The sequence below is a fragment of the Mustela nivalis genome (assembly GCF_964662115.1).
Source record: "Mustela nivalis genome assembly, chromosome: 13".
Classification (NCBI taxonomy): Eukaryota; Metazoa; Chordata; class Mammalia; order Carnivora; family Mustelidae; genus Mustela; species Mustela nivalis.
This window is the reverse complement of record NC_139032.1, coordinates 82,572,841-82,588,167: the sequence shown is the minus strand read 5'-3', so window position 1 is coordinate 82,588,167 and position 15,327 is coordinate 82,572,841. Positions and strand designations below refer to the sequence as shown.

The 15,327-nt window shown below is 43.7% G+C and overlaps 1 protein-coding gene across 16 annotated transcripts in view; it reads left to right on the top strand.

Moving 5' to 3' along the window:
- The window catches only part of DENND1A (DENN domain containing 1A), a 496,373-nt gene that overhangs the window by 151,797 nt on the left and 329,249 nt on the right, over nt 1-15,327 (top strand). For 13 of the 16 annotated variants that reach the window (XM_082695480.1, XM_082695471.1, XM_082695473.1 and 10 more), the window contains one exon: nt 7,814-7,933. The exons of the other annotated variants lie outside the window; for them this stretch is intronic. In XM_082695480.1, coding sequence (XP_082551606.1) covers nt 7,814-7,933 — 120 coding nt within the window. The remainder of the gene's footprint in view (nt 1-7,813; nt 7,934-15,327) is intronic. 16 annotated transcript variants of the gene reach the window in all.

Here is a 15,327-nt window from a genome sequence, read left to right as displayed (position 1 = left end):
TGACGTGTACTGTGAGAGCTTGGGCTCTGGCTACAGGAGGCCTTGCAAATGTGTGAGAATAAGACGAAATTTGTCTGGTTCAAACATCCCATTTTACAGAAGGGAAACCAAGATTTGTAGAGGTGAAATGCTTGGCTTACGGTCACAACTACGTAATAACAGAGCTGGGAAAGAAACCCATACTCTTACTCCCAGTCCAGAGTTTGTTCCCTCCCTCCCTTCATGCCTTTCTCTCTCCTTCTCTCCTTCTTTCTGTCCTTCCTTTCAATTATTTGCTAGAGAGAGGAGGGCGAGCACGAGCGCGCGCACCCAAGCAGGGGGAGTGGCGGGCAGAGGGAGAAGCCGGCTCCCTGAGGAACAAGGAGCCTGATGTTGGACTTGATCTTGGGATCATGACCTGAGCTGAGGGCAGATGCTTAACCGACTGAGCCACCCAGGTGTCCCTAGCGCAGAGTTATTTCTACCTTAGGCTGTTTCTGAGGCTCTTGGCAGAGAGGAGTCTTGAAACGACAGCAGTGAGAAATGTTATCACTCTCAAAAACTTGTCCTTGTTAGACAAGGACAAGGAAAGCTGTTTCTTAAAGGAAGGAAAAGAGAGATTTGTATACCATTTTGTACTGCGGTGCTACTTGGTAGCTGGCAACTGCTTCAGTCAGAGCACAGAGCACTCACTGGAGGATGGAAAAGCTCTTCCTTCCCAGGTTTGTGCTTATCCTCATTCGGAACCCAGTGAGTCGGCTGTCATTCAGGTGCTCTGTAAATCCTTCTGCACACAGATGACACAAGCACAAAATGAAATGACATAATCTTTTAAGGGTCAAAGGAAGGCATAGTTTCGTGATTTTGGATGTAACCACAGATGCAAATGTGATTCACATGCTATTTGCTCTTTCATAAGTCTGTTATGTGCCGGGCGTTGTGCTGTGTTCTCCTGCTCTACAGACGTACACATTTGCAACTTGCTATTACCATAATGCCATGTATGGGGAGAAGGACTCAGAGAAGTTCAGTAACTTCCCCAAGGCCCCACTCCCAGTAAGCGGTAGAGCTGCTTTTGGAACCCGCATTTATCTGACTTCCAATTCCGCCTTCCTTTTTCTACTTTATCGTTCTACTTTATCATTAGGTCCATCAGACCATAACTAAAGTAACCAAAAGAACTTTCAAATTTTCTCTTTTTAAAAAAGATTTTATTTATTTATTTGAGAGAGAGCTTGAGAGCACACGAGTAGGGGGAGGAGAAGCGAGGGAGAAGCAGGCTCCCCACTGAGCAGGGAGCCGGACCCAGGGCTTGATCCTAGGACCTGAGCTGAAGATGGCTGCCTAACCGACTGAGCCACCCAGGTGCCCCTCAATTTCTTTCAAAAGCAATGTATGTTTATTGTAGAAAAGTAGCAAATTCTGGTAACTGAATAAGAAACCGAGCAGAGACTGAAACTGATGTGCTGGCTAGTGTGCTCGTCTGTATCTGCCCAGACCTTCGCACTTGTTCCACATCCACACATTCATCCTGCTCTGCTTTGCAAAACTGAATTCCTTTGGCCCACTTGTATCTCCTGTGTTTCATCCTTGGTTTAGTTCCTTGGTTTGGTCCCATGGGTGAAGCTGCTCCCTGTGATCGTTTTCTATGACATTTGATAACAATGAAGCATGTAGGCCTCACTGGACATTGGGAGTAGCAACCTGGAGGACCAGGTTTTCGTCTTTGTTCTGCCATTGACTTGCTCTGTGCTGTGAGCCAAGTGATGTCTCCCCTCAAGGGCCTTAGTTTCTTCATGGGTAAACTGAGGGGATTGGATTAGACCTTTGCTATTCCTTCTGGTTTTGCTACTTTTTGGTTTCCTACTTATGATTCATTTGTGTTTTGTCAGGCTCATGTAGACGAGGGAGTCTAGTATTCTCTGATAAGTTTCTTGAGCAGATAGGCATGTCTCTGGCAGTATGTGACCTACTCTTGGTCCCCAGACATCTTGGGTCAGTGTCATTCTTGCCACTTGGATCTTTGAGCTTGGAATGTGAGGAACTTGAGTCTCAGTCAGATGAAAGCTTTATGGAAGAAAACTTTGAGGCTCATGTAACTTAAGGTTGAGATGGGGTAGTTTGATAAAACGTGATTCCTGCCTGATACCCTGCATGCACAGGTGGAAAGGAAAAGCAGCTTTTAGGGTGCCCTGCAGTAGGGCCCAACAGGTAATTATCAGTAAGCTGTACTACATCGAGGATCACAGAATGTTTGAGTTCCAGCTCTCGAATTTTGTAGTTTCAGGACAGTAATTTTCACCTTGTATCCATTATATGCTACTTCGTATACATTATTTATAATTCTCACTGAAAAACCGCTCTGCAAAGTTTTATTTTCATTTTGTAGGCGAGGCTCAGAGAGGCATGATAACTTGCCTGTGCTCACAGAGCCAACGTGTAGCATATCTGGGCTTGGAATCTAAACACCTAAGCTTCTGTGCTCGCTTCGGCAGCACATATACTAAACACCTAAGCTTCTTCTCCCTCCTGCGTCATGACTCTGCCCCTCCAGAGTCTTCTCCAGCGGCCAGCAGCAAACTCTCTCTCCCTTTCATTCCCACTCAACCACTCCCTCATTGTCTCTTCTTGGAAGAGTTAGCTGCACAGGTGTTTATCCCTCAGCCCTCTCCAGTCTGTCTTCTGCTTCTGTCATTCAGTTCGAGCTTTTCTTACCAAGGTCCTCTGCAACCTCGATACCGCTCAGTTCACTAGCCACTTTTCCTCTCTCATCCTGATTCGTGGGTACAGTTGACCAGTCCCTCCTGCTCGTTCTCCGTTTTTCCTTTGATGTTCTTTTCTCCCTGCGTCTCTAAATCGGTGCTTCTCTAACGTCGTCCTGGATCCTCTTCTGTTTTTCCGAATGCTCTCCCTAAGTGATCTTGTTCTTTACCATGGTGTTAAATTACGTCTGTGTGTAGATGACTTCAATTTATAGCTCCGGCCCAAACTTTTTCTCTGATTTTCTAAGAAGTATGTTCAGCCACGTACTTGACATTTCTATTTTAAGGTTTCTCAGGCTTAACATATCCCGAATGGAACTCTTAGATCTCCCCGCAAACTTGTCTTTTCTATCATGAAATGGTAATTTGCTGTCTTTTTACTCTCAGTACATCTGCAAGCCTGTCATTTACACCGGCTAGAACTAGGAACTGGTTCTAGCTAGTTCACTAGCTATTACACTGGCTAGAACTGGGAACTGTCCGCTCAGCTCCATTTTCCCTCCCCCTCCGTGAAGTTCGGTTCCATCCAGTCTCACCTGCGCTCGTACACCAGCTTCCTCATTGCTTTCTTTGCTTCCGCTTCTTCCAAACTGTTCTCCACGTAACATTTCCCGTTGTACACTAGACTGTTTTTCTCTTAAAGAAAACCACTCAGTGGCTTTCCCTCACCTTTACAAAAAAATCCTAAATCTCTTTTCCTAAATCCTAAATCACCTTTACAAAAAAATCCCAAACCTGTGAGGCCTTGTGTATAATCTAGCTGTTGCTTAGTGTAGCCCCTTCACATCATGCCTCTTTGCCTTTAGCTCCCGATGTTAGCTGCGGTGGTGTCCTGGTGTCCGTTGAGTTCCTTGAACATGCCTTGTTTTTTCCAGCCGGAGGCCCTCTGCCTAGCTCCTTCTTCTGCCTGAAACACTCAGGCCCCTTTCTGAAGGGGTTGCTCTGCCTCATCCTTCAGGGTCAGGGTCATTGTCACCTTTGAAAAACTGTCTCTAACCTTGTTAGCTGAGTACGGCTTTGCCTTCTCCATTTGCTTTTATCTTTGTTCCGGCTTTGGTTTCTTAAAACACTGGCGCATACAGCTGTATGCTGTGTGGTACACTTGTTTGTTATTCCTCTCTAGCTAGTGGGATATCTCCATAGCAGGACAGGTGGCCAGTCCTTGTCCTGGTGCCCAGTGTAGTAGTTGCTCAATTTACAAAGGGGACAAGAAAACCCAAAGGCTGATAATATGGAGAATCGCATCTCTCCCTGGAAGATTGGAACCACACCGCCTGTTGACATGCTTCATGCCGTGTATACACTCAGTGTGTAAATAACTTGGAGATTAAGCAGAATGCTGCTGGAGGAGCCTTGAATGGCTCACAGGCATTTAAAAGTCAGCATGAATGTTAAAGTCTGGTTTGAGTATTTGTTCCTTTTTGCCCTGGTTTTCCATATTCATCTAGTCCTGGGAAGCATAGCTAAGGGTGGTCTTGGCCCTGGTCTCCTGGGCATATATCTGGAAATACTCAAATTTGGTTTCTCTTGCTTAGTGGGAAGTGGTGTGTTTGATAAGACAATTATCTGGATTCCCACATACTTGAGTTCCTTTAACAGGGTTGCAAGCTGCAGGTGAGGCAAGGGTTTCCTTGTATTTAGTGTAGCCTGGCAGAATGGAGAGGACTTTGAACCTGAATTGGGCTTGGAATTCTGTGTTAGTCCTGATACTTTGAAAACAGCAAACAAAACCAAAAACAGCCCTGTGTCTCCATTTTCCCATCTTAAAGCGAGATGCTTTTTGCGGTTCCTCCCAGTTTTAAACATCGTGAGATCTCTGATTCCTGTTAAAAAGTTACGGATTCTAATACTGGAGGTAAACACGAAGCCTGTAGCCTTTAACGAAGCAGACCCTTTCCCCAAAGTCATTTTTTATGGAGAAAGCTTGCACACTGTCCCAGAGCGCTGCAGCAGAGAGGGAATGACAGATTCCTTGGAGGTTTCGAAGTCTTCAAGTTAACCTCTGACCATCCTTGCCTGGCTTGTACTTGATTGGAAATTGTCCAAGGAGAAAAGATTTAGGGTTTGTTGGTTTGGGCCCCCTTTGTTTGTTTGTGTGTTTGTTTAAATGGCTTATACTTCACCCTATTAGGAATTAGAAAGGTGAGTCAGCTGAGAATAACAAGTGCTCCCTCCTAAGCTGCGACCCCTCCCCCGCCCACGCCAAGAGAATTTTGTTCACTTTACTGAGTGCAGGAGCAGCTCCCTTGGTCACCCAGAGGACTGTCCTTTACAGAAAATACAGAACAGAGAAGAGAGAAAGGCCAACTTCCTTTCTCTGCTCATATAAGGGTTACAAGTATGAGTCAGTGGGGAAGATTCTGAGCAAATGCATGATTTCAATATGAATTTTTGTTTTCCTTTAGATGGTAACTTAACAGCTTGCATCTCTTCTATTAATTATTTTGTATTATGGACTGGCCTTTATTGTAAATGCTGATCTCACTTATTTCCGAAACCTCCTTTGGGTTGGGTAGTAGTTTCGCATTGTTATTCCAGGTGAAGAGACTGCAGTGCTTAGAGGTTAAGTCACTTGCTAAATGAAGGCCCAGTTAACAAGTGATTGAGTTGGGATTTGAACCAAGTAAATGAGTAATGAATCTTTCTTTGAGCCTAGGATGTCGCTAAAAGCATTTTCAGCATTTTTAATGGTAGTGAAAAGATAATGGGGAAATTAATGACACTCAATTCACAAACGAGTTGTGTTCATTCTGTGTCCTTTTCGTAGAGATTCAGAGTGTTTTCTTTCAGTCCTATCAATACCCTTTCCTTCTAGGATGTTTTATTTCAAACATTCTAGAAGGGAAATCAGACTCTGAGTTAAAATAATGAACAGTCATATTTTATATGCTCACATAATAATATTTCACAAAAGCATGACCTTATTTGCAACTTAGAATCATTGTGACCGGTTGCTTTAAATATTTTAATAATTCAAGTTTTTCACCTCCCCCAGTGAGGCCCACTTTTCTCCCCAATCACTTTAATTATGTGAGCTAGAAACCTGTTTCTCACACATCTTCAGTTCTCAACCTTGTTAAAATTAATCATATAATCCCCCTTTAAAACATAGTATTAAATCACCATAGTAACACAGTATCCAAGCTTTATTGATAAAGCATAACAGCCATAAGAAGGTAGAGTTTGGTGTCCCCTGGACAGCTCTATAACTTTTATAGAAATGTGTTCCTTCTTCTGGCTTGTGTATGGTGGAGGGATAGCATTACTTACACCTGTTTTATTACCACACTGCTTTTAAATTGCCACCTTGTTTTCGCTCACCTTCCTAGTTAAACAAGGAGAGTGGAACACTTTCTTTTCTTTCTGAATTATTTTCTTGCACTCTCTAACCACTCTCTAGGGGATGGAATTGTTTCCTTAAACATGACCAGGTAAGGTCCATTGACCTTTTTTGTGCTGGGATACCTTGAAAGTCTCCTTAATTTTCTTTTGCTTATGTGGTTTCTATAAGGGAGTTTTAGAAAGGAAGGCGATCCATATTTGAAAAACTAATTCATATTGTATCCAAAGACTCCATAAGTCTGCCTTTGGAAAAGGCCTGGTGAATGATTTTCATTTCTGCTGGCAACTTAGAAAGTAAATTATAGGTGAGAGCACTGATTTGAATATTTTGTCAATTTGAGAATATTTTGTAAAATACAATGTACGTAAAATACAATATAGGTTAATGAGTTCCTTTGAATAATTCAATGTCAAATTTCAAAATACTATGTTAGCATAAATTTATGTATCAGGATTTGGAATAGTTAAGTTTTTAGAAAGAAATCCAAGCTAAGTGGTAAGCTGATTTTAGAAAGTGGTCTTTAAAACATTTTGCACCTGCAAACCTAGTTTCTAGGTTAATCTGATTAGTAGTATGCTTTTTTATTGCTTGAAACATATTTCCTACTTTATGTCACTCTTATCTGTGGCATTTTAACGGAATTTTGCATTCATGTGGGAACTTTTAGCTTTTTTCTCCTTATTCTTTCTTTAAAGCCCGTTTCCATTTCTAAGCACCTCACCTTAAGACTTTGGGTATTTCGGGGTGGCTGGGTGGCTCAGTCATTAGACGTCTGCCTTTGGCTCGGGTCATGATCCTGGGGTCCTGGGATCGAGCCCCACATCTGGCTCCCCGCTCGTCAGGAAGCCTGCTTCTCCCTCTCCCACTCCCTCTGCTTGTGTTTCTGCTCTCTCTCTCCCTGTCTCTCTGTCAAATAAATAAATAAAATCATAAAAAAGACATTGGGCATTTCTGTCCTGTAAAATGTATGTTCCTCATAAATTCAAAAATTCTGCAAGACACAGGAATGTAGGAAAGTAGTAGCTAACCTTGCTCTCCGGAATGCATTATCTCTCCTTAGAAGCTCTGAGAGTAGGATGCAGTTACCTACCTGGTCAGTCTTCCATTTCCTTTTCTGTAAAATGGGAACATCATCTAACTTCTGGGGTTAATATGAGTAAGGGAGATGCTATTTATCAAGTGTGTAACTTGATGCCTGGCACGAAGTGGACACTTAAATGCTGTTGTCATTACTGCTCCCCGACGAGGCAAATAGCTGGGGAGAACCGTTAGCGGCAAGCTGGCAGAGTAGGCTTTGGCATCATAGAGGCCTGGTCTCAAACACAGCTTTTTGCAGCTTCCCAGCTGGCACCTTAGGCAGTGCTGCTCCCGGCTATTTCCTCGTCTATAAAATGAGGTTAATAGAATGCTCCTTTCAGGATGTGGGGGGATGATTAGCAGGGCTACCTGCCTGAACTCAGTAAGCAGGTTTGGTAGCTGCTTGGGTAGGGAGGTGGTCACTAGAATGGGCTGCTTGCTGTCTTTCTTTTCTTCTTCTTCTTCTTCTTCTTTTTTTTTTTTTAAACTAGCTCAGTCTGTTTCCTCGAAGTGTGTAAATTTCGAGTTCATTTACAAAGAGTTCCACTGAGAAAGGAAATGTTACAGGTTCAACGACTTGTCATGATCAGATGCTTTATCAAGAAACTTACTGCACATTCATTTTTCCCCCTTTGTCCTGTCTTTGCTGCAGCCTCACAGTGAGCCAAGTTGGCCAGAACTTCACGTTCGTGCTCACTGACATTGACAGCAAACAGAGATTCGGGTTCTGCCGCTTATCTTCAGGAGCGAAGAGCTGCTTCTGTATCTTAAGGTAAGGGAGAGTGGCTTTGGCTATTGGCTAGTTCTGTGAAACAGTGTCGGCCTTTGCGTCGTTCCTCTGTCATTAAATTTCCCAGCTGTTCTTCCCATTTTCCTATCTGTCTCCCACAAGTCACTGCACTTGGGGAGAAGGACTTCGCCGTGTTGTTCTTGCACTTTAAGTTCTGCAGATAATCGTATTTATTTATTTGCATCACATCCCTTGGGTGGGAAAGGGATCATTGCTTCTGTGGAGTATGTGGAAGCTGGGGAGTCAGCATGGCTTCAGTTCCTCCTGCTGTTATCTGGAGCTGTCAGAAATTAGCCTGTTAGGCTTTCCCTTGGACATTTTGTGTATGTAAGATTATTAATAAAGTATGTGTCTGTAGCTCAGGACGTCTTGCAGACACTGATTGCGTCCTCCTCAAAGTAACACCCTTGCCCTCTGTGGGTCAGTGAGGGAGGAACTGTTTCCCAATTTGGCTACTTCTCTAGAGGTTTGGAAAAAGTACAGAATCCTGGAAGAAGGCTTCTTTAGGTCTTCTAAAGCCCCCTCACACACCAGAGCCACACTTGCTTAATGCTCTGTTTCCTCCTGCCAGAGGGGCAAGGTGTGTTCTGGGACCGGAGGACGTGTGGAAATCCGATTTTGGAGCTGCTGGCTCTGGGGGCTCCTGCTGGGCGCCTCCTCTGGGGGAAGTAAAGGCATCCCACACACTCTCCTCTCCGTCTGCCTCGGTTAAGTAGGTGTCAGAGGGGCCTGCCTCCTGTCTCTCTCTGCTCATGTGGAGCAGCCCAGGGCAGGCCAGCAGGGAGGCGCCCCTGACAAAACCCGGGTCCCCAATCTTGGGCTTGTGCCCAGGGATAAAAGGCCAGGCTCTGTGAATTCCAGAAAGAGTGGTTCTCTGGTACATTCATTTTTGGACTTTCTTCTTCTCCTCACCAAGAAAAGACCTCCCACCCCAGCCCCCAAAGACAGACACACACACACACACTCACACTGCAGGAGAAAGAGGGGCTTTTGAGGTGCCTCTGCTGAGTAACTGTCAGTCTGGGCTATTACGTTTGCGTTTCTCTACACGAATCTTCTTGTTAATCAGCAAAGTCAGCTCTCTTCTTCACCAGGCTTCACATCTGTAATTCAGGCCCTCGAGGGCAACTGCTGGAAAGACTACAGGAAGGAGGGACAGCCCAGATGGTCTGTGAGGTTAAGTGGTGCAGCTGCTCTCAAGCTTACCTCAGGAGCCCAGGCCCAGGGCTTACCTGCCCAGAGTATCAGAGTCAGATGTAAACGATTTATTTTTTTGATTCAACAATGTTGAATTTTTGTTTTCTCTTTTTAAATAGAATTTTCTCTTCCATTTTTTGTTCGGTTTCAGCCTTGGCCAGGGCACTGTGTATTTATATGGTCATTTAGAGGAGAGGAAGGTTTAAGACAAGTTGTTCAAGTTTTGCAGAAAGGTTTTTGTTTGTTTTCTCAGAATATTTGGGTTTACAGTGTTTCTTCCTTTCAAAGCTGGGACGTACTCTGAACTGACACTATCAGAGTCATTCAAATTTCTGGGACTGGAAAACTGTTTACTTAAAAATTCAAATTTAAAAATTGCTCTTCTCTGATTCCAGTATTTGACTGCGTGTGTCTGCATGGAGGTCATGGGTGTCGTGCTTACAAAAAGCTGGTTGCTTAGCATTCCTGTTGCCATCATTTAGAATGAAAAATAGCAGCCATTGGTGTGTTTTCTATCCGTTATACTAGCTTGGAACTGCGGGAAAAGGGGGTGGGTTAATTCACTCATTTGTTTGTCAGCTCTTAATTGAGTGCCTACTGTTAGCTAGTCTCTGCCCTTGAGGAGGTCCCAAGCCTAACTGGGGAGACTGATGTCGCTGCAGAATGCTATATATAATGCACAGGGCAATTCCATGGCACTATGGCTTCTTACTATTGATATTCTAATGCCAGAGGATAGTGACTGTGGTTAAAAATAGAGTCCAGATAAATTCTGGGCCATGAGTGGGTCGGGGGGACTCACTTTATCTCTTCCAGCTTGTGCGTATGTGGAAGGTATGCCCAGGGGCACTTTCCCTGTGGCTTGGATTGGGAACACTGGTGAATTGAGACTGGCGTATGAATGGAAGGGTCTGCTCTTAACCTTGAGTGACTTGGCAGCGTGTTCACTGGAGAGGTCTGCCGGGAGAACGCAGGTGTGATTTGGGTCAGGGTTCTGTTAGCACTGTTGGTCTCCTTGCCATTTGGAAATGCTTGGACCCTCTGCTCCCCCCCACCCCCCTGATGCATTTCCATTAGTTAACCAGTGCCTTGAGGTCCAGTCACTGTTCTTGATGTGCCCAGTCCTCTAACTCATCTGCTCCTAAGCCACCTCTGCTTTTGCTTTCCATTTCTTCCCATGGGAGGCATAACTTCCGGTGATGGTGTCTGTGCAGACATAGCTTCCCCAGTTTCAGGATTTAGCTTCTTAGGATCACTTCTTCTCGGACTGCTCTCCCAGGCTCCTATGAGCTTCCCGGCCCATATGAGCTGTTGGACCTTTCTGCTTTCACACACTTATCCATCCACCCACGGCAGCGTTCTTCAGGCAGAGGTAATCATCCTCTCCTCTGGGTGCACCCAGCATGCTCTGCGAACTTCAGTCACACACTCACAAACCTTGAGCTTCTTTTTACCTCTTCCTCCTGTTACTCTGAAATTAACTCTTTAAGGATAAAGACTGTGTCTTGCACAACTTTGTATCTCCAGCACTTAGTGCAGTGCTTGGCCAAGATACTGTGTGCGTGGCTTTCAGAGACGGGATGTATTCCATTTGAATGGAAGAACAGGACACTGAGTGAGAGGACAGGCTTTGTGGGACACCAGTTCAAGAGAAAATGTGAAATACAGTTATTTATAGGGAGATGTGGTTCATATTCTCAAACTTATGTCTGTTAGTTGTAAGAGGTGTACTACCTTTGAATCTCACCAAGGAGATCTAGCTGTTGAGTGACAGCCATTGTGCCCATAAAGAATTGGCCCATGTTTGAAAATGCAAACTTCATGTTGCAATGAAAGGTTCGTAGACATCCTTTATACAGTGTACGCTTGGGTTCATTGTAAGAAGCATTGTCTTTTCCTTCCCCCTAGAATGTAACGTCCATGAAGCCTGGGAAGTCTTATCTGTTGTGTTCCCAAATATACCCAAAGTATATTGAGGAATGTCTATGCCCAGTAGGCACTTAGTAATCCTTGTTTTATGAAGGAAAGAATTCCTGATCCATAGCCCAGTGTTTAAACGTCTTTTAAAAATTGGTTTGAATTCTATCACCAGCTAACTCTGACAGAAAGGTAGTTGTGCTAGAGTATAAACAAGTCTCATGAACACAAATACCACGGTGTGTAAAGTCAAATGCGTTAGGTGTTCCCACAGTTGACTAGTTCTTTGTAAAATGTTTTACTTTTCCTTGCGATTGGCCATAATATTATTTAATTCTGTGCTGCATGGTAGTCAATACGGGATTAAGAGCACAGCTAGGAGAACAACAGTTATGGGTAGGTCCTTCCTCATTACCTTCCTCTCATCCAGGAGCGTGTGTGAGTGTGGTGGCATGTGCCACTAGCACCAGCTGAGTCTGATGTGTGGTATAAGCATTTACCTCTGAAGTCTTTCAAAGAGCATAAAGTGACCTAGAACCATAATTTTTTTTCACAGCTTCTGATTTGTTCGAATGACCCATGTTCCATCAAGGCTAAAACTGTAATGAAATACGTTATTTATAGCCATCTTCTGGTTTTGGGGGAAGAGGAAGAGCCTAAGAGTTCAAAGTCCTAACTCTGTTGTTTGTGGGCAGTGGACTATGGGAGAGATGTCATACAAGAACTAAATTTGTTTACTCTTTATAAAGGAACTTTAAAAATAATTATGTTTTACAATTTTCTCCTTTATGTGTAAGAATCTTATTTAAATCTTGAGGAAGTCTTATCTGTTGTGTTCCCAAATATACCTAAAGTATATTGAGGAATACTGTCTTTATACCCATATAAAGAGGTGTTGGGTAGCTCATTTGGTTAAGCATCTGCCTCCCCCTCAGGTCATGGTTCTGGGTCCTAGGATCGAGCCCCGAAACAGGCTCCCTGCTGAGCAGGGAACCTGCTTCTCCCTCTCCCTTTGCCTCTCTCCCTGCTTGTGCTTGCTCACTCTCTGTCTCTCAAGTAACTAAATAAAATATTAAAAATATGTTATATGTATACCCATATAAAACTGTTCAGGACCTGTTACACATTTTGGGAAGAAATAACTTGTTACATCAAAACAATATCTAAGATTTTTTTAGTTTGATGTTTTAACTGTTACTTAGTTAGGAGGTACCTTAGTACCTTCTACATGCCAGGAATGAGCAGTTGTAACATTTGGTCTTTAGCCTTTGTTTATCCCAAAATAGGCAGTAGGTTCCCCCATGAGAACTGAATCAGATATCCTGTTCATTTCAAGATTTTGATGAGCTGAACTTTTTAAACTTGGTCTTACCAACTGAAAACAATACATACTTTTGTTTCTTTACCAAATTTAAAATTTAATGTGCTTCTGAGCGCACCATCCCCTGGACACCTCAGATTTTGATACCCACCTCCTCTATCTGTTTCCCTTTGGCCATCCTTTGTCTCAGGAGCCACCGTGAGAGTCTTTGGGAAGGGACTAAGTAAAGAAGCAAAATATACTGTGATAAGTCCTTTCTTTAAAAAAAATATGCTTTGTGCAAGTTTCCTTGGGGTCACCGGTTTGGCACTGCCCCTTCCTGGCTTGAAGAATCAGGGAAGTGTTGCTGATGGTTTCCAGTTAAACTGGATCTTAAGGAACCACTGGGGGTTTAACCGGAGAACTGGAGGAGAATTTTGTAGGCAGTGAGCACTGTCTTGTTAAGGCCTGGAGAATGAAAGATTGGGCGAGACGGAACACCAACGTGATGGCGGCTGGAGCTGATGCCATAAATGTCTTGGAGTTGGGACAGGTTGGGAAGACCCTTGTGGGACATGCTCAAGAATTTGGATTTACCTCATAGCAAATAAGCATCATCAGATGATAGAGCAGGCACTGGAAACATTGATGTTTGTAGACCAAAGGGAAAATGGCTTTTTGAACCTGCAATTGCCATCTGCACCTGCTTGGGATTTTCTGGCCATTGTTAGAGGGACGCTGCCCAGCACGTTGGGGGTACCACTCTGATTTCGATTGGAATTTTCAAGCCTCAACTTTAGGTTTGTTTGTTGTCATTGTTGTTCTAACAATGAAATATGTTCCTGGGACCCTGTTGGAGAATTTTTGTCCTCCTTTCCATGCAAGTTGGCATATGGGCTTGTGTTTAGACATTAATTGTGTTAAGTGATAACCATCTTCCTTCTGGAACACTTTCTGACTTAATGGCAGACACAACTATTACGTCCTTTTTCATCCGCATGGTACTCATTTCTACTATAAACACAGAAAAGCTCAGTTTTCACAGAGGAAAAAAAAGAAACTAGAAGTAATAAAAGAGTCTGGTTTTAAGAACCTCGGTTTCTCTAACTGGTCCAGTGTTTTTAAAACAACGCATACAGTTCAGGAGAAAAATCAAAGGGCTCTTTCCTTAGGCAGGTGCAGTGGCAGAAGCCCTTTTGGATGGATTGTGTGTTAGCTCCTTTGGTTTAAAATAAGTGTGTGGGGGGATGGGGAAGGGAGTTGGGAAGGAAGGCTGTGGGGACAGCTCCCAGATTTTTACCTTGAAAGCAGGTGCTGCTGAAATATTCCAGAAACAGATGGAATCTCCTATTCTTGTTTTAAGCTATTTATGGTTGTCTCGCCTGAGGGTACCCTGCTATACAAAACGGCACAGCCTGATGTTTGAGGGCAGTTTGGGCATCAAAGCTGGGGCCCCTCTGGGAGAAATCAGCCTTTCTTCCCCAATGCCTTAAGCACCATTTGGAAAACCTGGATCTTTCATATTATTTAACGGAAGACTTTCTTCTGCTTTTTGAATATTTCCATCTCTCTGGAGCTGTTTGATTTCTTCTTAATGCCTCCCTGTAAAAGTAGGGTGGGAACGGTGTTGTCTTCTGAATGGTCAGCTGGGAGAAGGCCCCATTGCTATGGCAGATTATAGTTCTGCCCGTTGTGGATCTGTCAGCGGCTGAACCCGTGGGAGTGGGTCTGTGGAGGCTCTGGGTTTACGGTTTAGGGTTTAAGACCCTTTTGGAGATCTTTAGTATTTTGGAAGGTTTGCATGGGAAGTGTGCTCATCACATCCCTTGGTGGGAGGTGATAACTTTTTTTTTTTCTTAATTAAAAAAAATGTACTGGTTGGGGAATGTTGAATGTTTTATTGCCATGCAGATGCCTTCATGCTTAGAAACGTATAATCCTCTGGGGAGCCACAACTCAACAATAGTAACAAGCCGTCCAGTTTTTAAAAAATCACCTTTGAAGAGTAGAAAGGGAAATAAATGAAACTGTCCTTGCTCTCCTAGCAGCCTGCTGTTTGAGGGCTGGGAAGCTGGACAGTTGGAAAGACAGGTGTGTCTTCTGTGGCAGCAGCCAGCCTCAGGGCTGCCTTCCTCAGGAGGAAACTTCTTTCCTCCTCCTGGTCCTTTTCAAAGGACACCAGCGTAGAGCAGCCTTCCCTTAAGCGATCTGAGCCCAGCATTATGGATGTGGGAAACTTCAAGACTTTGGCCAAAAGAAATTCTTTATTTTGAGACTGAATGAGTTGTAGATTACAAGAGACCATGATATTTTCTTGGTTTGTTTTGAGAACAGAGGATTTCCTTGTCTTAAGGCTCATGAAGCTTACTACAGAGCAACAGGTGAAACCACCGTAGGAACTCCAGGAGGGCACTTTGGTTCTCTCCCCACCTCCCTACCCCCATACACCACTCCTCTTGTCACCTCTAGCAACTACCGCTGTTGGTTAATGTTGTTATTCCATTTTGTAGATGGGTAGACTGAGTCAGGACAACTCATTACAGAGGATTTGGAAAGGAGGGGGGAATGATCATTCATTAGCGTTTGATCTGCCCGGTGGCTTACATAATTCTCATTTAATCTTATTGTGACCTTATGAAATTATCTCCATTTATAGATAAGTCAGGGCTTGAGACTGAGGGCAATAGGGTGACTTGTTTGAGATCTCACCAGGCGTAGGGGAGGGACTTTGGTTCGGAACCCCAAATCCAAGCCAAAGCTCATGCTCTCAACAGCTTTGGGCATATTTCTAGTAACTTACTTTTGGCCCTGATTCAGAACTCAAATTTTATTTTCTTGCCACCAAAGCAGCCATTACAAGTTTCAAAAGTTTTTTCATCTCTCTGTATATATTTAGTTAAAGGAGCCTTGATGGGTAGTTTGCCACTGCACAATGATTTCAGAGGTGAGCTGTCAAAAAGAG